This window comes from Brienomyrus brachyistius, chromosome 5, assembly GCF_023856365.1.
Source record: "Brienomyrus brachyistius isolate T26 chromosome 5, BBRACH_0.4, whole genome shotgun sequence".
Taxonomy (NCBI): Eukaryota; Metazoa; Chordata; class Actinopteri; order Osteoglossiformes; family Mormyridae; genus Brienomyrus; species Brienomyrus brachyistius.
Genome location: NC_064537.1, coordinates 32,092,247 through 32,116,676, shown reverse-complemented (window position 1 = coordinate 32,116,676; position 24,430 = coordinate 32,092,247). Strand labels below are relative to the sequence as shown.

The following is a 24,430-nucleotide window of genomic DNA, read 5'->3' as shown; positions in this document are numbered from 1 at the left end:
TCGACAGTACAGGGCTTCCTTTTGACATTTTAAAAGTCTGCCTGTAGAGACAGCAACCACTTTGGAAACAAATTTGGAAAGAGTAACGTTACATACTCGATCCGCTCCTGGATCGGTTCCTTATTTTACGTTTTGAACAGAATGAAGGCTTAATAAAATTGCATGTTGTGCTTAGAAGAGAAGTCGAGAGTGTTAGCCGACGTTCTTGCTTTAAGGGGCCATCGTCCACACCAATACAATACGTGACCGTGAATAAACCCAATTATTTCATGAGACCAAAACTTATCGATAACTGCAGCTTCCCCGACTTGCTTCCACTGCAACTTCTCAGCCTATTCCACCCCACTGCCCAGCGACAAATCAACTTGGAAATCCAATAATTATTTGTAATTATGCCCGTTCAGAACAGAGGACCAGTAAGCTGCAACTCATCATTCCTATCTGCCTGCAAGAAATAACATAAAACCACATCTAAACAGGCGGCAAGTATATATAAGTAAAATGACTGATAGGCAGTATGCAAAACAGTATGTGAATTTACAGTATGTAAATGTTTCAACTTCGAACAGAATAAGCCGTCAAGGGGAGAGTTCCTCTATTCTTAAATACTGCAGGTTCTTACAAACGTTACAATGGCTCGGAATCGAGACGACTGGGCTCAAATTGATTTTATAACCCTCAATTTCCACCCTCAATTTCCATCTAGGTCTGCATACACGATCCCTTCCGTATTCTCGGGAAAACCATGGTGTGAAATTGGCTTGAGTATAGATTTATGAGAAGCATTCAACTACCATTTTCACTTCCTTAGGAAAAAATAATAAACACTGGGATACTGCAAAATTATTAGCAATCATCGTTCACTGTATACGGCTTTTACGTGACAAACAATTCTTCTAATGAAAATTATTGTTTTTATGGCAACGGCGACAGTGCATTTCATGAAATATTCTATAAGGATTTTTACGAAAGCGTTTATTGTTGGTAGCCAATTTATTTTTGAATCCACAGATGCTGAGATATTTCAGCGAAGCTGAAATCTATACGTCTTATATTCGTTGCATATATGCATTTAAAATTGACGTTTGGTAATTCACAACCCTTTAGAAAATGCATTTTAGATTTGATTTTTAATTAATTTCATGTGTTGATTGCGATTCTATTGATTAATTAAATCAATAAATGATTTTTCTTGTATGTAATTGAAATTTTGATTATTGCTATATACTTTTTATATAGTAAGAACTGGAATACAGCCTATATTACATCATACATTCATTTATTGACTGCGTGATTAACCTAAATATTTATACTACAGTGACCACAGAGCAGTACTGAATCTATAGATATATGAGAGACACTTGAAACGTTTTTTTAAAACAATATTAATAATAATATCGACGCATAGCCTAGAAACTAGAAAAGCTACTCTTGGAATGTATTTTTTAAAGGATGTCTGAAACGGTCAGTTTCTTAAAAAGTCCAGTAATGTTTTGAAAAATGAAGAAAATATATGTGTTGAAAGACGATTTCTAGACAAACAGTTAGCATTTAAAAGTCGCTAAATATTTCAGAACACAAAATGAACAGTATTTTGTTGCATCGTTTTCTAACTGCAAAAGTTCATCCCAGTAACGCGGCCAACAGATTTCTTTCTGTTCTTAATTTGCGAAATAGGCGCCAATATATTAAAAAGTGTACAACTTCATGAAACAGGAAGGCGTAGAATAACTTGTAAAACTGTTGTTCTGGTATTTCTAATGACCGAAGTAAACACTTGCGGGCAGATGCCGTCACAAAACAGAATATTGCGATATAAAAAACCGAGATCTGGATTTTAACATGCAGATTGTAACGTGAAAGTGAATCGACGATGGCGAATGCAAGCGACAAACGTTATATTCTGAAACAAAACGCTTTTAGAAGTGTTTCTAGTCCAGAGCGCCGCCTTCAGATCGGTTGCAGTGTAAGTCACTCTGTGACAAGAAACATCTTTTCAGAGCCGGACCGGCGTGTTTACGGTTTTTTGTCCTCTATTTTCTCGTGAGATCGCGGCAATAACCCTAAGAAGCAAACACCGGAAGTAGCATTTTGCTTCAGATTCGGACAGAATACCCAAACCATAAAACTTCAGTTAAGAGAGCAAAAGCTGTCGCATGACCAGACTTAAGCAAAGTGCATCTTTTGGGTAATTTACATATATTATGTGTTGTTTGTTAAAACACGACGTGCCTTTCTTTTGTGCTTATCTGTTTAATCACTTGTTACGTTTATAGTTAAGGCAGTTGTAAAGTGCACAGGCATATTGAAAACGTGACTTTTTTTTACAAAAATGTGTAGAACAAAATACATTGCATTGCTTGTTAATCAGTCTTTCAACACGCTTATATGTATGTTAACGTTTCTATTCCAATTTATGTGTAATTAATTACATATGAATAAAAATGCTAAGCGCATAACATATACCAAGTTGCGATATTTCAGATGTACTTTATGTATTTTTCTTATAGATGTGTAGTTTCTTTATGAGTCTTTATCCGTGCATCATTCACTCTTGTAAACTTTTTTAAAAAGCAATAGGCCTACTTGTAATTTCCTTTCAGTTTTAAGCATCATTTCATATTGCAATAAGTTATAGATCCCACAAAAGCTACACTATTTATGTTATTCATCTATCTATCTATCTATCTATCTATCTATCTATCTATCTATCTATCTATCTATCTATCTATCTATCTATCTATCTATGTGTGTGAATACGCAGATGTTATTTACACAGATGTAACTGTTTGTGGTGCAACAACGTTATGATTTTTTAACCAAATTGGCATTGCCAGAGTTTTAAACCTCGTATAGCCTACAGAAGTGTCCCAGTATAGGCTTCTACAGAAAATGTTATTTATTCAGATTATCCAGCAACACTAACCATAGTCTGTTTCTTCAAACTATAAATATACGGTTTACGCAGTTGAGTTATGGAATTTTTAGCAGACAATTTTCATTTCTCAGAAATTTCATTAACAGGAAATACACTGCAAAATTTTACTGTTATTCCATTTTCAATAGAGTCACATGAAACTCGAAACATCGTTGTTTGCTTCGGCAATGTGGTCCTGTTGAGTGTTATCCAACTCAATATAGCTATTGTTTTCTTGATGGATATTTACCATTGAAATAGATTGTTAAATGAGTTTATCGTTTATTCTGGTAATGAAAACTTAGTTCGAAACTAACCTATGTTTTGTAATAAAACTTGTGATTTGCGGACAGTGCATGTAAAGCTCACATACTTTGAATGGATTCTCCGTCTATTATGCTACTTCGTCTACTAAATGGATAGCGTAAGTTATAGCACTAAAGCCGCCATGTTGGGAACGCACCATTTTATGTATTAGCGACGTGCTATATTATATCCAGGTTTTTGTGGCGTGCATGATATGCAAATTTAATAGTATGTGGTGTATCTGAACTCTGCCTTTTAGGAATATTATTATCCTGTACAATACTTTACACAATTCTATTAGTCGTATAGTATATATACAACTGGACTTATTTTACATTCGGCAATTTGTTTTTGTTACATTTTTTTTTAAATAACGCTTTTATTTTCTTACCTAGAGATCATCTTGTAGATGTTGCTGGTCGTGCTCATTCCCGGCGGCGGTGTTTCTTGGCAATGAATTCTCGACCAGTGCTTGGGTCGATGATGTCATTGCTGAAATAGCTCTGAACCTGGGAAAGCTGAAATACCGTACGGTTTAGGTCGGATGGTATTGTTTGGCTGTACGTTTATTGCTACAATGACTTAAAACTTTATGAATTTCTACAGTAATAGGTACCACGCCTTAAAACAGTCCAATATCTGTCGTAATAATGATTTAAAAAAATCGGTAACGTTATTACTAAAAGACTGCGCATTTTAAAGCCTTGAAAATCAATTATATAGGCCTACATTTGATATGTTTGACACATGTGTTAGTCGGATAGGTGTCAGTCATATCCATTAGCTCAATAACAGGCTAAAATTGATTTTTCAATCATTTACCGTACATCTGTGATAAAAATATATATATATGCATAATTTTTGCTAAATGTAGTTTATAGATGAAGCAACTTTTTCTGATATTTCGAATTTTCGAATTCCGTGCACACAGAGAACGTGTGATGTACGGGTTTGACTATACTTAAGGGCGTAACGCATTACAATAATCTGATCAAGTCCATACGGTATTGTATTTAGTGGTATATTCAAATGTCTGGTGTCTTCTATTTGAACAAGATCCCACCGAGAATGTCTGCAGATTCGGGAAATTTATTCACTATCCTTTATATGTTCATTAACAGATTTCTGAGCAATTCATAGCATAAATATAGCCGTAATTAAATATATACAATTTTTGCAAGACTGTAGGAAAAAGTGTTAGTTAAAGACCTAACAATATCTCAATTTATTGCGAAAGACGCCTACAACGAATTATTCACAAGTGTCTTCATTTGTGAAAATAATATGTTGATGTAAAGTATTCTTTTTATTGTCTGACTATCTGGGGGCAGGTAACCCATGTCTATATTCGTATGTATATCTCTTTTAGTGACATGTTTCGCGTTCACTTGGCTACCACAGAACTTCATGCGACGTCAAAACTGCAAAACAATTCTCGTATTAATGTATATTATGAACGATGCAAATTTGTGTCCGAAACATGCAAAGCCATCATTCACCTCTATTTCATCGATATCTCTATAAGCATATCAAACCATATCAAGAAGTGCAAATGTACGAGATATTACTAGTTACGTTAATGTAAATGTACGAGTTACGTTATAGTGTAATAAATGATTACTGCGCTTTTCTGTTTCTCTAATGTTATAATGGCATATACATCATTGACATTAAGTTACGGATTCTCTATTCGCCTTTTCAAAAGCAGTTTATCTTATTAGTTTAATATTTCCCAGTCCATCATTGGAAAACAAATATTTCCAGTGCAGTCACATAATGCAGTGGTTTTTCATGCTCCGCATATATAATAAAATTAAATTTAGTATGATATAAAACAATATGTTCAAACACACATATTATAATCGCTGTCATATTGGTTTGGTCGCAATTACAATGCTGCTGCTGCATTCATTGATGACGAAACAAACGTTTAACATTTCATACAGAAAAATAACCAGAAAAGTATGTAATGGTTTTTAATCTGCCACGGTTTCATCAAATCTCACCCTATAAAATACAAAACTTCTGTCTTATGCTAATTTTGTATTAATTACAGTACTTTGTTCGTATGAATGTTGTGTAGAATTTGGAAATTATGGTTCAAGATTTCCGTTTATGGTGTTTGAGTCCGGCTGTATATCAAGTCCATAAAATCAGAGCTTCCTGATGCAGCTTTTATTACACCATTTAACTAGCAAAAACTTGTAAGCACTTTCGTCCATAAATTTTGAGGGTGTGCTTTACATTTATGATTAGCACAAATATTTAACATTCTTTTCCTAGAGAGATCTATATTAGCTTGACATTACAACTTTCTAATAAGTTACACCATTCATAAAGGGCCGAAATAAACTAAGCATTATTATTATTATTATTATTATTATTATTATTATTATCGCTAATGCTACAACTACGAGTATATAGACCTTGTTTTGAATAAGCAGATGGATGATTGAATGGATTCATTATTGTTTTTATTCTTCTTAGATCTATTGGTTAATCCCTTTGTGCTACTATGTGGAGGTTTATTCCCATTTTCCCATTTAGTACATTAAAAAACATACTGTTACTACTTTAAAATAAGGTAGGCGCGAGCAGAGGAGCGATGCTGGTTGCCCCTTTGCTGGACTGATTTATGCCTCATTGAAGCTTTATCAGGCTCAGGGAAAAAGGCTGACCAATCACTTCACTGGGAGCGCGCAGCACAACAGCCTACCCTACTTTGTTGGCTGAGAAGTCGAGAAGAGTAGCATGCAAATCTTCCTGTCTCCTATATATTTTTTCTTTAATGAATCGTGAGTTGTATAATGTCTGAGAATGTCAATTTCTGGAACTCTTAGCAACTACTATGTCGATTCTTTAATAAGTCATGAAAACGAAGACCCGACTTCAGCCAAGTTCTATAATGCACAATATCAGAGTTCCAGGCAGCCAGGAGGACAGGGTGATCATCCCGAATTTCCGTCCTGCAGCTTCCAACCAAAACCTCCGGTTTTCAGCGCTCCCTGGAGTCCTTTCAATTCTTACCCGTCCAACAGTTTACCATCGGTTTACCATTCTTATGTCCCAGCTCACCCTGTTCCTTCACCGGATGCTAGGTACCTTAGCACTTGGCTGGATCCTGCCTCGAGACCGGAATCCATAACTGGACAGGGGCAGGTGAAGCTAGAGCCGCTGCTTGGACATCTCGGAGAGCCGCCTAAAATTGGAGGATCCGAGTATACCGTGGAGTCGTCTTCTGCTAGAGAGGTTAATTCCAATCGTGTCTCTGGTTTCGAGGACAATAAGGATATTTGCGAAAGCAGCGAAGACAAAGAGGGGCCAGATCAAAGTAAGTTATAAAAAGAGGAAGTAAACAGTCTGTAAAGCGTTTAAAGGCTGTCATAAAACAGGAACAAAGAAAAGAGAAACCACAAGAACGCATGCTGCCGAATCTAGTGGAAGAGTACGGCAAACTCCTTTATTTTGTATAAGAATGGCGTGTTAGTTACTGAATACGTACGTTTGTAAAGGGATTATATGCATCTCAGTCTACGAGACTTATGTTTTCCGGTGGATGCAGAACGAACTACTGCGATAACAGGATTATTTACCCGTATAAAGGCTGCAGAAGGCGAGTTGTTATAATTTTACATTTTTTTCTTTGTCAATACTGGGTCAAAGTGGAGCCTCGGATCTTTTTGTTTTATTCGTTTTATTCTAGTCTAAGTGGATATTTGACTAACTGAAACGGAACGTTGCGGTAATTTTTGGAATGAGATCGGATTTATTTAGACTGAAATATTAAGAAAATGTATCAACAAGGCGATTTGCAGACGCATAGTTCTTAATATTTTGCCCACACAAACAGGCTGCACATATATTTAGCTAAGAAAGCTAAGAAAAGGTAATAATTATGTTTTCCTGACAGATCAACATATAATATATTGATAATATCACTCAGTAATGCAGCAATTCAGCGTACTTCTTTGGAACGTAACTGTGTGCTACATAGCCACGACAGTGCATATTGTGGTTTATATCTCATAAACTAATTACAGAAATGAATGGGGACTGAGCTCCATTTAAAAGGCTCATTGGAATAAAGTTTCAAGTAAAAAGAACAAGTTAAAATATAGATAGATAGATAGATAGATAGATAGATAGATAGATAGATAGATAGATAGATAGATAGATAGATAGATAGATAGATAGATAGATAGATAGATAGATGGATGGATGGATGGATGGATGCCAGTTAGGGTAAATTGGCTATTTGGCTTCTGCATTGAACTCACTTTGATAGCTAAAAGTTTTTGAATTCTACAAATGTGCTTATTTTCCAACGTTTGTCTTACCGGTTCAGAAATGTGCTGTATTGAGCTATGCAAGCTTCCAGTATAGAGTGCAGAGCACAAGCAACGGAATTTAGGACTCGACGTTCTTCTGCTTTTTCAGTGGCCATTCATTTTCAAGAGAACATTAAACCTGCGATTTGTACTTTGATCATATGTGTAGGTTGAATATATGAGACTTATATTGATGGTGTCCTGTATAAGAATAACAATTATTATTAAATTAGCAAAGAAAATGTTGCGTTATATTCCCAACACCATAAACACGTTGGATTTGCATTTTTACAGATTCGTGTTTAAATCCATCAGTCTTCCATGGCCCCGCACTTCAAATTTTCAATAAAATTCTAAAGATACAATGTAACAAAATCCTCTGGCGTATTCCAGTCAATGCAACGGAACACAATTATACCTCTTCTTGAAGCGGAACATACATATTGTTACGTGCTATCATCATTTGCCGCTTTAGTTTAATGTATACTTATTAAAATAGCCAATATTGGCAAACCAGAACCCAAACGGGCCGATTTTGCAACCCAACGACCCAAATGCTGGCCGATTCTATGAAACTTATACTTAATGGTTTTCATTCTGCTTAGGTGTTTAGGTTTTGTTTAAAATTACGTAATAGTTAAGCAATAAGTTGTGTAATAGTAACTCATTTCAGACAAAGAGTGTTTGCTAAGAATAAAAATGTGTATACACGTGCTATACTTTATCATTATACTGTCCACTTGCACGTATTTACAAGTAATTGCCAGTTATATACAAAAGGAGTGTTGGTTGCAACACTTGTTGAAATGTATTAAGCTATGTTTATATCCTTTGAATTTAAAAATGTGACGTGATTGTAATCTTCGTATTTGTGGGTGTACCAGTTATTTGTTTTGAGTGACGAGCACATGCTCAAACCTTTATTCAATTCTATTTTCAGACGACCCATCGTCCAACTGGTTGCATGCCCGTTCCTCTCGGAAGAAACGTTGTCCATATACCAAATTCCAAACCCTGGAACTGGAAAAGGAATTCCTCTTTAACATGTACCTCACACGGGACAGGAGACATGAGGTTGCACGTCAATTGAACTTGACAGAGCGACAAGTTAAAATATGGTTCCAGAATCGACGGATGAAAATGAAGAAAATGAATAAGGACCAACTCAAGGATTAGAAAGCTCACAAGAAAACATCAGCAATCCTTCCAGTTGTGTGACTGTTTCTTTGTGTCAGGTTTGCCTCAAATAGTTGTTTTGATACGACTTTGAATAATATTTTGTTTAAATAAAACATTCCTTTGTTTAAAGATAATCTCTTATGCCAAGCTTTGTCGTCAATTATCGATTATTATTAGTAATAATAATAATAACAACAACAACAACAACGGTAATAATGCTGTCATTATTAAACAAAATCATCGATATGTAATTCGGTTTGTTCATATGTTCTAAAAGTTTGATATGTTCATGACAGGGATATGAACAAATTATTGTTTTGTTATTGTGGTTACTAACGATATTGGTATTCTTGTTACTTCTCATGCTGTGGCTTTCAGTCTAATTGTAGCTCTAGCTATTATTATTATTATTATTATTATTACTGCTGTTATTACTATTATTATTGTTGTTGTTAATGATAATGATGATGATGATGTATTATTTTTGTTTAAACTTTCTTTGTAACCTAATGGGAGGTTTTTCTTTGTATTTTTTCAGTGTTGTATTAAATCTAAGGGCTGGTGATGTCTCATTAGTTAGTCAAAGTTATTAATGCTGAGTGTATTATTGTTGTCATTCAAATTATTTATATTGTTCAAGATATCTTGTGTGTCATGTGACCCCTTTGATTCTAGAATAAAAATAAATGCACATAGTAATCGTTTACCCATGTCTTTTTAATTGATTTATAATTCAATTTCCCATCAGGACAGTCACGGGAGATATAACATGATTTTTCAAAAGTGTATACATCACATGTGGACATATACATATACGGCAACCACGTCTTTGCGTCATTTTGGCAACTACATCTGTTGAGAGAAAATGTCTAGTTGTTTTTCTCGACGACTGACACATAAACTGCTGTCAGTTTTAACACTATCAGGGATCGCTAAAACACTGAAACTATGATCAATCTCTTGTACTACACTTTAGATAGGTGAAATAATGGACGTTATATGTATTGATGTACGTAGGATGATCGAGGGAAAGGGCCGCATACTTGAGAATTTGAACCTTTTTGACAACCGCTTTGTTGGCGTCATATCATTCTTCTGTTTTTTCCAGTGAAGGGCATATGCGCATAACTTTAAAATGTACATTTATTGCTTTTAAGATATTAATAATTTTATCGTTTATTAGAAATTATTTCATTGTAAAGAATGTGTTCATTCAGTGTATTCATGGGAAAGGCGACAAGGCATTCACTGTTGCCGACTGTTATATTTATGATAGTGTGATAAATATCTAAATGTCTTGCGTACCTTATATTCTTTCCCTTTAATTAAACAAGTGCATTCTTCATCTGTATAAATGTACTTTAACTTTCTACACTGTTGTGCTCGATATTAGGGAAACATTGAAGTGCTGCCAAGGAAGTAATTGGTGTGACTTTCGCGTGTTTGGAAGTGAGATTATTTCGGCATCCCTACAGCTCAGAGTAAAAGATATCTGCATTAATCCATATGAATTCTTATCAGCTTCTCACTGAAGCATCATTTAACGTCATTCTCTTAAGGAAAGCAGACACTGTAGAATTACTTTCTATATACTCTTTCTCGCTGTCTGTTGGCCTGTAATTATGCAGGTACGCGGATCTACAGCTGAATTAATTTCAAATAAACGAACTTTGTGTAAATAATCGTATTTATACAGATGTATAAATGTATTTTATTTTCATTAATTATTTCAAGATTAAAAGAGAGAATGAGATTTAGAAGTTAGATGTTTAAAACGGACCATATTTTTAGTTTTGCTTGTGTTCACCACATCGCTTAGTCCCAGGCTTTGCTGTTCTACTATTTTTTAATCTTAATGAAGGACATGTGCTTAAAATTTCATCCATGCGCTCAAACATTTGTCTCCAATTGTGGATAAAGGAAACGGCTATAAACCGATGACTCTTCTGAAGATTACAATTTTAATCTTATCCAGGGCATCGATGGCGTACATGAAATTATTCGCATGATACTTTTGTAATACATATTATGCGAGTTACAGGAATATTTGCTGTTGAGGCGAATATCGATCAAGGGTCTTTAGAATCACGAGGTAAGTTTTCATAAGATTTTATTTTATTTTAATTTAATTTCGTCTGTAAACAGGCATTAGTCTGAATTGCATTGTAATGCCTTACACTACACTATTACAACGCTACTTTTGTCGTGTTTGTCATTTAAATCACATTTTTTAAAAATACACTCAGCATATACTTACTGTCATAATTCCGGTTCATTTCTATGCGATTGATAATCACCTTTTATGTAGGACAATTCAGCTGAATTCCTATATTCACATTTTTTTGCAAACAATATATGCCGAAGAGACAAAAGAACAGACAGTGGCATACATGATTTGTGCAGTACAACTTCCAGTACAATTTTACTCGAAACAAACATAATGTTTTTTAAAAACAATTAAAATTTAATAAGAATTTTGGCCTGCGCCAACAAGGGTATTGCCAGCAGTTAATTGCTTTGAAATACTTTATTAAATCTTTGTAGTCCGGTTTGTTTTATATATGGAATATTTTTTATGGAGAAAATGTTTTAAAAGGTTAGTGTGCAGCGATTGTTGAATATATTTTGCTTATCTATTTTATCCGAAGGTGTTTTGTTTTGTTTCTCCCGACGGGAAACAACAAAAAGGGCTTCAAGCATGATCTGAAAAAAAGGGATGGGAAGTGGGCTGTCATAAACGCGAGAAAGTAAATTCAATGCAGTGTGCCGCAATAAAAGAATATGACTGCAATAAAAGTTTATAGGGTATAAATTTCTGAAGGTTAAGAACTAAACGGCTGTAAAGCAAACACGGGAAAGGGAAAAGTTTCAAGACCTAAATAACTGTTGCAGAGCCATAAGCGATCCTTGGCAGAGTTATTTATTTATTTCGTTTGTCCAGCATTTGTCGTGTGAAGATTCTTTGTGGAGCGGGGGACTGCGCGGCAGGGCCTGGCCCTCCATATGCCTGTCTTATTCAAATGTTTGGAACGTCTTCCTTTGTTCCATTTCCGAGGTCTCCCAGTCTGCCCGATAAGGGGCAATAAAACCGAACAAAAATGTTCTGGCGAGACGTCTGGGTTAATCTGCCAACCTTAATCTCTTCACATCTTAATGCCAATGTTCAATTCATCTCTTTGTAACACAATACCGATTGTTGTCCTGAATAGAAAATCCTAGCTTGTTTCCTTCTTTCGTCTTTTTCTTCTTCAACTTCTGAACATCATCATCAACAACAACAACAACAACAATAATAATAATAATAATAATAATAATAATAATAATAATAATAATAATTGTGGGTTTGCACAATTTGAATCAGAAATTATAATTTTGTAACCCTCTCATTCCAAACTGAAAAATCAGTAATGAAATATATACACTATGTTTGTAAATCTTTCAACAATAATAATGTTAAAAGATAATTTTTATTTTTGGTTTAACATTTGTCAGTTTAGTTTTAGGTGGCATAAATGTAATACTTTCCTTGACGTGCTTTACTCCCTTTACGCTCAACTAAAAAATATATATGCATGTATATATATATATACACACACAAAACAATTCAGAATATGTGCATCGACAAATGGTAAATCCGTGTGTGTGTGTGTGTGTGTGTGTGTGTGTGTGTGTAGGTGTGTGCACGGGCGCGCACGCATTTTTGCATTGTTGTATGTTTAGCTTGTGCTTATCGTGCTTCCAAATGGATCCAAGACGTAATGTTTAATATTGGCCAAAAGATGGCGGTATTGCTCTACAAAACACTGTGATTCCTTTGTTTTCCCTTACCAAGATTTCAGGACCATAAAGATTGTATTACTCGGCTTAACTTATTTTACATTATACTCAGAAGTAATTTAAATATTTGGAAATTCCCTTTTGAAGGAATGAGTTTAGTGTAGGTCCGTATACGAAATCACAGACCAGTGAAACACTGCTGTTATTGTTTACTTTCTGCATACAGCAATCATAAACGCTACATAAAAACGTTCACTACAATCTTTGTTATATAAACAATTTTATTTCATTTTCTTAACGCAATAATAAACATTTTTGTAATAAAATATATTTTGTTATGTTACACTTGAAACATACATTACTTATTAAAATACAATTTAAATATATGTGACTACCATAACATTTATAAATTAACAAGTTTGTAATGCAATTTAATTATAATGATATTCTTCTCACTTTTGCGTCACTAATTTGAGAACACATCATTGTAATCTTACACACATAAGTTGTATATGAACGTACATTCATGCATCACAAAACTATTCGAAATCTACAACAAATGTCGGTCCAAACGTCATATTTTTATATGCTATCGGCCTAGTTATAATAATTAAGTACCAAGACACCAATTTCCACTTGGAAAAACCCTAGTAATTTTAAATATTTGAATCTTATGCGGTAGCATTATATTTTGTGACAATTACATGCGATTTCGCTGATTTGAACAAAAACATAATTAGATTATTTTATGAAGTCCTTACTCTTTAATTGTCATCGACTAATATCTACACTTTGTTGTTTTCTTTTCCTGCTCTATTTACTATTTTATTAATTTGTTTTTTAATTGTATATGGATCTTTAGTTCTGGTTTCTGTTACATCAGTCTAAGAACAAGCAATAATTAAACTATACCGATATAGTAAACAGGTTTTTGAGAGAATACGGAGAAAATGCCTGAAGAATATGTAACAACACAATACCAACAGAATTAATGTTACCATTGCAGCTTTTCCGAAAATGGCATTTGTAACAAATATCCTTGGCGTTTCTTACATTGTACAGTTTGTCACATGGTTTACAATCGGTTATCGTATTATAAACACTACTCTTTCCCTTCTTAAGCTTTTTAATCTTTCATGACATATCTGAACGTATGATCATTAAAACGTTAGGATATGAGTATTTCGGTTGCACTGAATGGGCTTACACCAGTGAGTTAGATGTTTTCACAAGTTGTTTAAAACTGGCAATTACATTTATAGGACCTAATTAAGTCGTGTACACTCACAATTTATTAATGCAACCCTGACATTTAAAAATGAATTCACCTCGTTAGAATTACGAATTAAGAGCTAGGATTGCTTTATTTCAGGCTACCTATTAGCTACAACATAAAAAGTAATCTTTTTAAAGGGGTAGGTGTACATTTGATCTAACGTAAAGCGGCAGATATCTCATTAAGTATCCGGTTGAATATATTAATGCGCATATTCTCCCCTCCTCTCTCACCCCTTTCTCTCTCACTCCCTCTCCCTCTCACCCTTTTCTTTTTTCCCTTTTTCATTCTCTCACTCTCTCCATACCACAAGCGCGCCGTTCAGTGCCCGTGCGGAAATGCCAAAGCCAATGGGATAAGGATTCCATAATAGATGCAAATTGTCGTGAAAAGACACTGCAAAATATGAAAAAAACTCATTTTCGGCGGAGTAAATCACAGAAAACTGTTTACGATCTGGCATTTTGGACTGGAATTGTAATGCAGGAATATAACAGAAGATGCGATTGTATGGAATCGATATAATTGTGGCGTGAACATTGACAGGGATTCTCGAAATACAGCATATATCTATATACTGGGAATCGCTGAACCTACGGGTATCTTCGGAAGTCTTTATTTCCTTCAGCGGACAGAAATTTAATATACAAACAACAATAAGAGCTGAAACAAGAACAATAACAACAACCCGAACAACAAAAGATGAGTTCCTATTTCGTAAATTCTCTGTTCTCAAAATACAAAAGTGGTGATACATTGCGCCCAAATTATTATGAATGTGCAAGTTTCGCACAGGACCTGGGAAGTAGACCAACAGTAGTTTACGGACCCAGTACTGGAGGAACTTTCCAACATCCAAGTCAGATTCAGGAGTTTTACCATCACGGCGCATCCACGCTCTCCAGTACCCCTTACCAACAAAATCCTTGCGCCGTAACTTGCCACGGAGAACCTGGCAACTTCTACGGGTACGACGCGCTGCAAAGGCAAACCCTTTTCGGAACCCAAGAAACGGATCTGGTTCAGTACGGCGACTGCAAGCTGACCTCGAACAGCATCGGAGAGGAAGCAGAGAACACAGAGCTAAGTCCTTCACCTACACAACTCTTCCCATGGATGAGACCTCAAGGTGAGACAATACAAAACACGAACTACTGTTTGTTAGGCAAGGGTCGGGTACAGAGGCGCATTTCCTGTGTAAATGCCGAAAAACGTCCTTTTACTGTTTTATGAGGTCTAACTTGTGAATTACTTTATTGTTTAATTACCCTGTGAGAACCGGGGATAAGTGAAATTCTTTCTCCACTCTGAGTTTTATTGCACATTTTATGACATACTGTTATCTTGGAGTTATTTCTTGGTGTAAGTTAAATCTAGTAACGTAGGACATATGTGTTTAGGATCTTGCTTAAATGTGTATCGGTACTGATGCATGCAAACCTGCTTTCAGTTGAGCACAATATTATGCTTTTGTTTGGCAAGAAATCTGCTTTTACATGCAAAATGACAACTGAGGTTTAAATTAACCTAAATAATTTTTATTTTCTATGGAAATGCTCACTGATGTTTTATGTGTTATTTGTAATAGTCTTAAAATTGCGTTCGTTTATTTTGCCAGTAGCTGCCGGACGAAGGCGAGGCCGGCAAACCTACAGCCGCTACCAAACGCTGGAGCTAGAGAAGGAGTTCTTGTTCAACCCATACCTGACCCGCAAGCGGCGAATCGAGGTATCACACGCTCTGGGACTGACTGAAAGGCAGGTCAAAATCTGGTTTCAGAACAGGAGGATGAAATGGAAAAAAGAGAACAACAAAGACAAATTTCCCAGTAGCAAATCAGAGCAGGAGGAAATAGAGAAACGAAAAAAAGAAAATGAACAAGACGAACAGGCACGAGTGGCTCGAGAAGAAGACAGCGAAAAAGCTAAACAAATATAGGACTACAAGCACGGAGTTCAACATTCTAACGTCGCTGGAGAACTTACAAATCTGAACTTTTGCTTAAGAACCATTAAATTCTTATGGTTATTGCTCATTGTTTAGGGTGATGTCAAAACAGGAAATGAAAATAAATATCGTATCCAGTGTAAAGAAGTTAAAATGATCTGACAGAGAGATACTGCATTTCTACCTAATGCTGGAAAATATTATAGTGACATAAAGTAGCTACCTTTATTTGTGGAATAATTAATGTGAAACATTTTTGATGTTAGAATATTACTCTAAAATATACTTTGGCAGCTGTGTAGGTTTATTAATTGGTGCACTTTTTACTGTTCCCGTTAATCTTATGGTAATTAACGTAGCAAACTATGAAATCCAACAACATGAAACTGCCTATTTATGATGTAGGTGCTCTCTCTTTTTACGTTAATCCTTTGATAGTCCGTTTAGTTGTTATTGGTATTGTATTTTCTATTCTTGGATAGGCATGCGCACAGGGCAAAATAATTAAATAAAAGGCTTCGGTGACTGTGACACATAATGTATACTGTACTCGTGAATTACTTTATGGGCACTTGTTGTCATGCTTTGTTGTTCTTCACCTCTTTGTCTTTTGTCTAAACCTGGAAACGGCGGAAAAAGGAGGGCACAATAAAGTTTACAAGAAAGAATCCATAATAATTTTACTGTCTTCTGCTACTTTTCACCTAAAGCGTCAGTCTTAGAGATTATGATCACTAACACGCGTATTAAACCTTCAGAAATATATATCGCATTTTATAGTCTCTGAATGTGTTTTATTGACCTCGTATGGGTTTAGGTTGTGACATTAGCATCGATGGTGATCAATGGCGAACAGTAAAGTATAAGTTTGCGAAAATGCAAAAAACTTCAGCTATTTTATTTTAGAGAATTACTTACAGACCCCACACATTGTCAATATAGATTTAATTAGCAAATGCTCGATAGGCAACGCGCTTTGCAAGGGTTTATTTTTTCCACCCAAACCTATTGACTTTAGAAATCTGTGTATTATTTTGAATATTTAAATATGCTCCTTTCCGTTAAATTGCAGAAATTACAATTGTTTAAACCAAAAACATCATAAATTCTGATAGACAAAACCGTCGAGTTGATATATATGGCTTGCAGACAGAGACTAACCACAATCTTAGATAACTCAGAATCTCAGGCGACTTGAAGGGAAAAGTGTGTATAGAAAATAGATGGATAAATGGATGGATAACAGGTTTTCATAATGTGTATAAAACATGCAAACCAGTAAGGTGTCTTTAAAGGTAGTGAATATTTTTGGTGTTAACCTAATATATTTTTTACAGTACAGGTTAGATTGCAAGACTGTTAAACACCTCATCAATATATCTCAATGTTCAATTGTAATTTTGTATAATCATTGAAGGTAAACTCACCAATAACATCTTTTTTTAAAATCAAGACTACTGCATATTTCCATGTTAGTTGTACAGTGTGAAGTCCATTTACCATTGGATGACACTAAATCACGTGTCTGTTATCACGTGGCCCCTGAGGAAAAAGAGGTGCTTTTTGGTGTAAATCTGGATTGCTATTCTGTAATATATCACAGTACCTCGTAAAACCGACAGTAAAACCTCCCGGCCTACAAATCACCTGGTCAAAATATGAGTTCACTGTATTATGCGAATACTCTGTTTTCCAAATATCAGGCTGCAAGTTCGGCTTTTCCACCCGGGATTATTCCCGATCAAAGTTCTTGCGCATTTGCGTCCAGCTCTCAGCGATCCAGCAGCTATGTATCGGGATCTCGTTCCGCTGCCTTCCCCCCCTCACTGTCGGGTCTCTACAGGAACAGCGGGAGCATTCATCCTCAGAACCAGAGCATGTATTCCGGCAGGTATGATATTAACAGCTCCTTCAACATTCACAGTCCCACCTATGAGCAAAATGTGTCCATGCGTTCTGGAGATGTGTCGAAGCAGTCCGACAGTGGTAAAACGGCGGAACGGGACAGTGATCAACAAAGTGAAAGCACCTTTCGGATCTATCCTTGGATGAGAATCTCAGGTACGTTAAATAAAATAGGTGTGAAAGAAAAATGAGGGCATCACGTTAGGTAAAACATCTCTGAGAGCAGATCGTTTTCCTGTGTGGGAGCCATAATCCGTCAGACGCCAGTTATCTAAGCAAAACTTTTATGACTATATACGACCCCAGAAAGCCGTAATGTTTGTCACTTACATATTTATTAGTTGGTATTGCATAGCTAATAATCGGCCTGCTTCAGCCTTGGATTGGGTGTCCATCGGTCTCGTCAAAACAAGAAAAGATCTGGGGCACTGGTATCTGGTATTTTGTGTGAGTAACCTTCCAAAATAGATTTCATGTGTTCGTTTATAGTTGACTTCCAAATGCGTTTGTAAAAAGCATAGGCAGTTCTCGTAAATATGTTAATTGCGCGGCATGATTTTTTGTTTTTTGAGTTTTAAAACAACTGACAGACTGTTCTTATGCAACACCGCACACGAGCGTGTTATGGCGGCCTGCACGGATACGTATACATATTTAGCTAGAAACACGGCTTTCGACGCGTCGATATCGCTTGCTGATTACAGCTATGTATTCGTACATTTTACAGAAACCTTGCCATATTTTAGGTATATTGCTCATCAGCGTTGTTTTCAAAAACAGGACAGATGAGGTTTGACGTGTTACGTGCATCCTAACGTGCGCGAGGGTGTTTGTATCCTGCTTTATATGCTGTACTCATGCACCGTCTTCACTGTCGAAACAGCTTTCAACAAGTATTGCTCTACGTATAGATGCAGCACTTTAAATGACTTTTTTAATAAGCTCAAAGAGCTGTTTCATGCTTGTTTGATAAAAGTTTGTAAAGCTTCACACATTAATAGCAGTACATAATCATATTTCAATAATATCTGTAATTGTTTCTCTTTAAAAGTTTGAACAAATGTGCATTTTTACATTTTGTTTGTCTCAGGTTTACAGATTTTAATTCCACTTAAAGGAGAAAGTGGTAGTCAGTCATTATATTAGGAAGCATAGCCCATGTTTATAACAGGAAAGGCACGCAGTTTACATTCGTACTTACCGCGGGCGTCTGTTACGGACTATCCTCTTTTATCCTCCAGTCTAGCAGTTGCATTTCTTTTAATCCTGATCTTACATCGTGTACTAGATGCATCACCATGCAAAATTGACACTCAAAAGCTAAACTACGCACATTGTTACAGTCAACGGCGCAACAGGATGAGGTCCCGAAATATCCAACAAAATTTTAATGTGGCGGTAAGGTATTATTGTCTTTGCTATAAACCCGACTGCTTTTGCTCACATAACTATCGTAGTACAACTCCATCAAGTCGACGTGGTTTAATTTAAACACTGAGCTTGCATTTAACCAGGGAGAATACACGTGCTGGAAAATATATTAAATATGCTACACATTTTAGTCGGGAGAGTAATTTCCATAAGATTGTTAGAGAAGATTTAATTCAGATACGTTTATATAGGGCTAAATAAAAAGTGAGTAACTTTAAAGTTCGTGTGAAATCATTGTTCAACAGTAAACTTCTAGTACCTCCAGATTTTCAAGTCATAATTATTTTTTTTTCATAACAAATTTTAGATCTGTAGTAAGTGCTGACATGCGGATTTTCGTAATCTTATACTGCGGGAGCTGTAAGAAGTACATTTCCGGCATAAATATATGATTATAACCCGTGTTTGCTGAACGTGGTCAAATGCATCTGAAGTTACTTGATTTAATATTATTTTTGACCACTTCAAATTAAACCAAGTAAAAACAGTTATCATAAAATATTGACATGCTTTCTACTGTATGCATTAAACGGAATACAATTACGTCATTCTGTTAACTGAATAACATAAAAGCCATTGCCTTGAACATACTTTTAAACTTTATCTTACATAAATAAAAAAGTTTCCATCTCATCTCCATCAAAAAATTACTTTTGGTGTGATTTGAAATAGACTGTAGGCCTACGATTTACGTGCGATTGGGAAAGAAACGGCGTAACTTTTTTTCTCTTTTTTTTTTAAAAAAAAGAAAACTAGGAACATATATTATTTGGAACTATTAAATAATATTAACTATTAAACAGAGATGATACATTTAAATAGGAGGCTGGCGATTTCTTAGGATTCTCAAACTTGGTTTGATCCGTGTGTGTGTGTGTGTGTGCGCCCGAGCGTCTGTTTATGCGTGCAGTACCATTAATACTATAAATTAAGCTTCAGTGTTTCTGCCTTTGATGATAATTCAGAAATCTAAGAAGTATTTCTGACATGTATTAGTAAATGTTAGCTAATGTTGCTACATATTACTAGTTACATTAATATCACCGATTAATTAGCAAAAAATAAACATAATTGCCCCAACAGTAAGTTAGTTACACTAGTATTCATTTTCTTAAAATTATGTATATTTATGTTAATATTTTCGTAATTGATATGCTATATCCATGTTTCGTATATGATAATATATATTTATTTTATAAGGTGACGCCATCCTCTAGAATGTCTGTTTAATGTACAAAGTATTATCTTTTGTATTCATGTTCAATTCAATGCATACGGTTCAATTCATGTCTTAATATGCTGTCGCTATTTTAAGGTGTGGACAGAAAGCGAGGCCGGCAGACCTACACACGATACCAGACACTGGAGCTTGAAAAGGAATTCCACTTCAACCGCTACCTGACAAGGCGGAGACGCAGTGAAATAGCCCACGCTCTCTGTCTCTCTGAGCGCCAGATCAAAATTTGGTTCCAGAACCGACGTATGAAATGGAAGAAAGAGAATAAGGTTTCCGATTTAAGTTCCTGCACCGAGGACAGGCCGGGCTGCGAGGAGGAGGAGGAGGAGGAAGCAGAAGAAGAGTAGCGAAGAGTTTATACAAGTCAGTCGAGTAACAGTATACTAGAATGACATTCAGTCCGATGTTGGCTTTAATTTTCCCATTTTAGGACAATGAAAGTAAAGAACCGCACTACCTATTTGTATTTTGAAATTACATATTATATAGGAATTTATATGTCTACTTATGAAATCACATTCATTTAGTTTTGTCTATTTTTTAAGTATTTTAATCTTAGGTTTTACGTTTGAAGATCCTTGCGTCCTGGTTAGCAAAATCCAGTACGATACAGTTTGCGCGTATTTGTGATGTAAGTTACTTTTGAAAAGAAATCATAAACCATCCAAAAAGGGATATCATATATCGTAGCATATCTATATTGTACATACAATAAACATTTACATCGCTACATTTTAACTTGATGTGTATGGTTATTTCTGTTTTGTAAATAATCTTAGATTATCTTTCCCAAACAGCGGACCACAAGCAGTAGGTATTGATATTTTGTCTGAAGGACAACACTGTGAAATGTTGAATTTTTGCATGTGTAATCTTTAGTAACAATAAATAAAAGGAATTTTATTTATATGCATATGAATGCTATTTTAATTATTACAGTCTACAATCTTTATTCTTCCTTATTCTTTTCTTCTTCTTCTTCTTCTTCTTCTTCATCTTAATACTACTACTACTACTACTAATAATAATAATAATAATAATAATTTAATTTAAGAATAGTTTATATTATCAATTCACGACTGTCATAGTACAACTCCATCAAGTAAGCATAGTTTAATTGCTCTGGTGTTGTTGATTCGTTTTATGGTTGTACTGAGGCTACTGTAAAACATGATACTACTTTTGACGTTTCCTTTTTCGTAAAATGAAAACCTCCGTAAGATTAAAGTATTCAATGCTATTAATTTAGAAGCAATATAAACCATTATTTAAGCACGTCCTTTGAGTTTCCATACATTGTCATCAGTTATTGTTTCTACTATTAATTTTACAGCTATTGTTATGAAATGGGTCATTAGAAGTTTTCACTGTTTCACTGGACTGTTGGTTAAATTTGTCGGCGAGTATGTATGCAAATTATTCATAAAATGTGGATACCCTAAATTTGAAAGCAAGTACGTTATTATTGCACCCAGGATGAGTGTATGTGTCAGATTGGCCTACCTCGAAATACTTGTTTGTGCCATACACCTAAAACTGTCTACAAATGCAGGAACGAGGCATTACGATACTAATTCTAATATGTATAAGCATGGCTATAGGAACAATAAGGTGGAATTAATTCAGATTACATATAATGCCGCACTAGTTGTCCATCGTTATATGGAGTCTGAATACACACGTGTGTGTGGTTGTTGATTTAAAAGTTACTTAACCGGTTATTGAAAACTGGTTTTCTATCATTTTGCTTAGCCTAGATCTGAGCTAATCTTCTTAGCATGTTCTATATGTTGTGCTTTGTTTTCAAATCAAGTGTTTTCATGTCTTAATCAGGTGAGTCAACTAAGAACGTTTTCATTTGCATTCTTTTCAGTCTATCGAAAATTATCTTCAGACTATCCTCCATATTATGCCTTTAAATTGTCTAAATTGTCTCAGTATATCTCCAGCAAAGCAATTTCGCTGGAGCTTATAAATTTAAAAAAGTTGAAGATTTTGCGTGTGAGCCTAAACATTTTAATCATAAACGAGGGTATTAGCATGAAAACGTACACGGATAGCTCTTTGGGGTTTGTAGAGAAAAAGATGGCGACGGTAAGATGACTGCTTCTAAACCACTCGCGAAGAAATGCAATAAATTCCTTGTTGTTTTATGAAAATTTACAACTTTGTGATAGAACTTTATGAGTGGCTGAGTTCTAGGATTGGCCGAGGACGGTCATGTGGATAGTTAACCGTGAACATGAACTTTTTATGATTTCCCAAGTGGTTATATTGGAGCATTCTTTTGGTCACCGCGCCTTCAGTAGCAACACTGCCCTCCTTAAAGGTTCTTGGCTCCTCTTCATATTTTTTTTATAAATGAAAAATATCAATTTGCTTAGTGTCATAGTTCATGATATCGATGAACAGAGTACGCGAACAGCCTACTCCGTGCTGCTATGCTAATGCGCCCTGGTCTGATTGGGATTTCCGCTGCAATGAAGGGTGAATAAGAAATCTGGGCTCGATGGAGATCATCTCATTTTTCATATAGGGATCTTTCTCACTTTGCTAGTATAAATGATAGGAATGGAGGAGACGGAGACTTGCGCTAATGGCGGAACAGATTGGAGCAACTATAAGGTCAGACTAAAAGCAAGAAACTAACGATTTCCTCTGGGCCATCAAGAGGCGTAATGAAGGATTATAAACAAAGGTAGGATTTGGTCTCCTTCACCATTCGTTCTTCATGCTTTGAATCCTAAACATAGCGACGTAACACATATGCGCGACAAACGAATTTCTTTAGAAATGCCGGATTATGTGTACTACATATATTCTACCGGATATGTGAACTTCTGGCGTTAAGATGAATTGTGACATATCACACAAGTTGTTCCGCATCCACAACTTGCATCTATTTCTATGCTTAGAGCAACTTTCAGTGTAACCAGTACCTACTTAGACATGGTTTATGCATTCTCTCTACTTCGTTTCAGAATGTTAGTAATTTCCGGGTGTAGCAGAGACTCTGGGGTTTAATAGTTGTGTGTCCTGAATTTTGCTGAAACGTCTTGGTTCGGTTCTTTCTTGGAATGTTTCACCTGGAGGCAAACTGCTATGCGACATTCTGTCCTGTCCGTACTCGGCTTTGCGCAGTACGAAAGATCAATAAAGCAAACCACAACTATCATAACCATTTCATTCAACAATTATTAAAACATACTGTTATGAAAAAGCAAGCCAGAAAACGCATCGTTTCATTTTACACGTGATGAATTGCTTCCCAATAAAATAACATGAATGAGAATCGGCAATACCATTTCTTATATATATACCTTAAATAGTGGTGAACTTGCTTTTATATGCCTTACGAAAAAAACTGTTGTTTATTTTGCTATTAAGTGTTTTACCATTACGTGTGCTACGACATTTGGCCTACATTTGAATTCTACCACTGCGGCTGTTGCCAGATATGACGATATTTCTAGCGGCCATAATTACGGCAATTGCGTGGATGGCATATATTTACTATTTTTCAATAATGCCTGATCACCCAAATAAGACACACTGAAACGTGTTTCATGTTATTCGTGTATTTGGATGACCTCACATTAATAAAAATATCCTATTTCTGAACAAGATGACTTTTAATATATATTATATACTAGTGTGTGTTTATATAATTATTACATTATATATGACTATTTATTTTGGTTATAAGATCTGCGTATAGATTTCTTCTTCTAACAAGAACAAAACCAATAATAATAACACTTTAAAGTTTATATATATGATTCTTGGGGATCGTGATGAAATGAGACTGTCTAGGGTTTCTCGATTTAATCCATTCCAAATCTGCAGTCGTTCTGCGTCAACCTTCAGCGATTCTCTGCTCTTTGAGGCCATCTAGTGTTCATTTGGCAAAATGATTTCAAAAAAATCTTCAGAGGCCGTGGCAAATTGGAACTGGAGGAAGTGATCTTGTTTATGAAAAGTGTTGCCTCGTTTTTCGCAACGAAACTAAGGACAATAAAAAAGAAGTCGGGTTAGGCTGAATGCTAGTGGTGGAGAGAAGCTTATGGAACAATAGGAAAGATGCCATTGAGCGTAGATTTTCGCTGTTGCGTACTTCTCTAAACCAA

The 24,430-nt window shown here is 35.4% G+C and overlaps 4 protein-coding genes across 10 annotated transcripts in view; all 4 read left to right on the top strand.

The window, feature by feature from the left end:
• Positions 1-5,899: 5,899 nt before the first annotated feature.
• hoxb9a (homeobox B9a) lies at positions 5,900-9,416 on the top strand. Its single transcript, XM_049015522.1, has 2 exons — positions 5,900-6,554; positions 8,492-9,416. Exons 1-2 carry the CDS (start codon positions 6,041-6,043, stop codon positions 8,725-8,727), a joined length of 750 nt encoding a protein of 249 aa, XP_048871479.1. The 5' UTR covers positions 5,900-6,040; the 3' UTR covers positions 8,728-9,416.
• A 3,726-nt stretch (positions 9,417-13,142) lies between these two features.
• Positions 13,143-16,408, top strand: hoxb8a (homeobox B8a). Of its 2 annotated transcripts, none has more exons than XM_049015729.1 (2): positions 13,143-14,912; positions 15,402-16,408. In XM_049015729.1, exons 1-2 carry the CDS (start codon positions 14,486-14,488, stop codon positions 15,719-15,721), a joined length of 747 nt encoding a protein of 248 aa, XP_048871686.1. In that variant the 5' UTR covers positions 13,143-14,485; the 3' UTR covers positions 15,722-16,408. The 2 variants fall into 2 exon arrangements, with proteins under 2 accessions (XP_048871686.1, XP_048871688.1); XM_049015731.1 differs by having other exon boundaries at positions 13,145-14,912; positions 15,405-16,408.
• An 874-nt stretch (positions 16,409-17,282) lies between these two features.
• Positions 17,283-21,216, top strand: hoxb7a (homeobox B7a). The gene is made up of 2 exons (XM_049015654.1): positions 17,283-17,791; positions 20,382-21,216. The coding sequence occupies exons 1-2, from the start codon at positions 17,389-17,391 to the stop codon at positions 20,648-20,650; spliced, it is 672 nt and encodes a 223-aa protein (XP_048871611.1). The 5' UTR covers positions 17,283-17,388; the 3' UTR covers positions 20,651-21,216.
• An 825-nt stretch (positions 21,217-22,041) lies between these two features.
• hoxb3a (homeobox B3a) overlaps positions 22,042-24,430 on the top strand; it is a 45,480-nt gene continuing 43,091 nt past the window's right edge. For 4 of the 6 annotated variants that reach the window (XM_049014027.1, XM_049014024.1, XM_049014020.1 and 1 more), the window contains exon 1: positions 22,248-23,001. The gene's annotated coding sequence lies outside the window, so the exon portion shown is untranslated. Of the gene's footprint in view, positions 22,137-22,247; positions 23,002-24,430 lie in introns of those variants that run through there. The other 2 variants (XM_049014022.1, XM_049014023.1) reach the window with 2 other exon arrangements.

Coding starts and splice junctions, on each gene's coding strand:
- hoxb7a (XM_049015654.1), top strand. CDS start 17,389: ATGAGTTCACTGTATTATGCGAATACTCTGTTTTCCAAATATCAGGCT. Junction 17,792..20,381: donor TCCTTGGATGAGAATCTCAG/GTACGTTAAATA, acceptor CGCTATTTTAAG/GTGTGGACAGAAAGCGAGGC.
- hoxb9a (XM_049015522.1), top strand. CDS start 6,041: ATGTCAATTTCTGGAACTCTTAGCAACTACTATGTCGATTCTTTAATA. Junction 6,555..8,491: donor CAAAGAGGGGCCAGATCAAA/GTAAGTTATAAA, acceptor TTCTATTTTCAG/ACGACCCATCGTCCAACTGG.
- hoxb8a (XM_049015729.1), top strand. CDS start 14,486: ATGAGTTCCTATTTCGTAAATTCTCTGTTCTCAAAATACAAAAGTGGT. Junction 14,913..15,401: donor CCCATGGATGAGACCTCAAG/GTGAGACAATAC, acceptor TTATTTTGCCAG/TAGCTGCCGGACGAAGGCGA.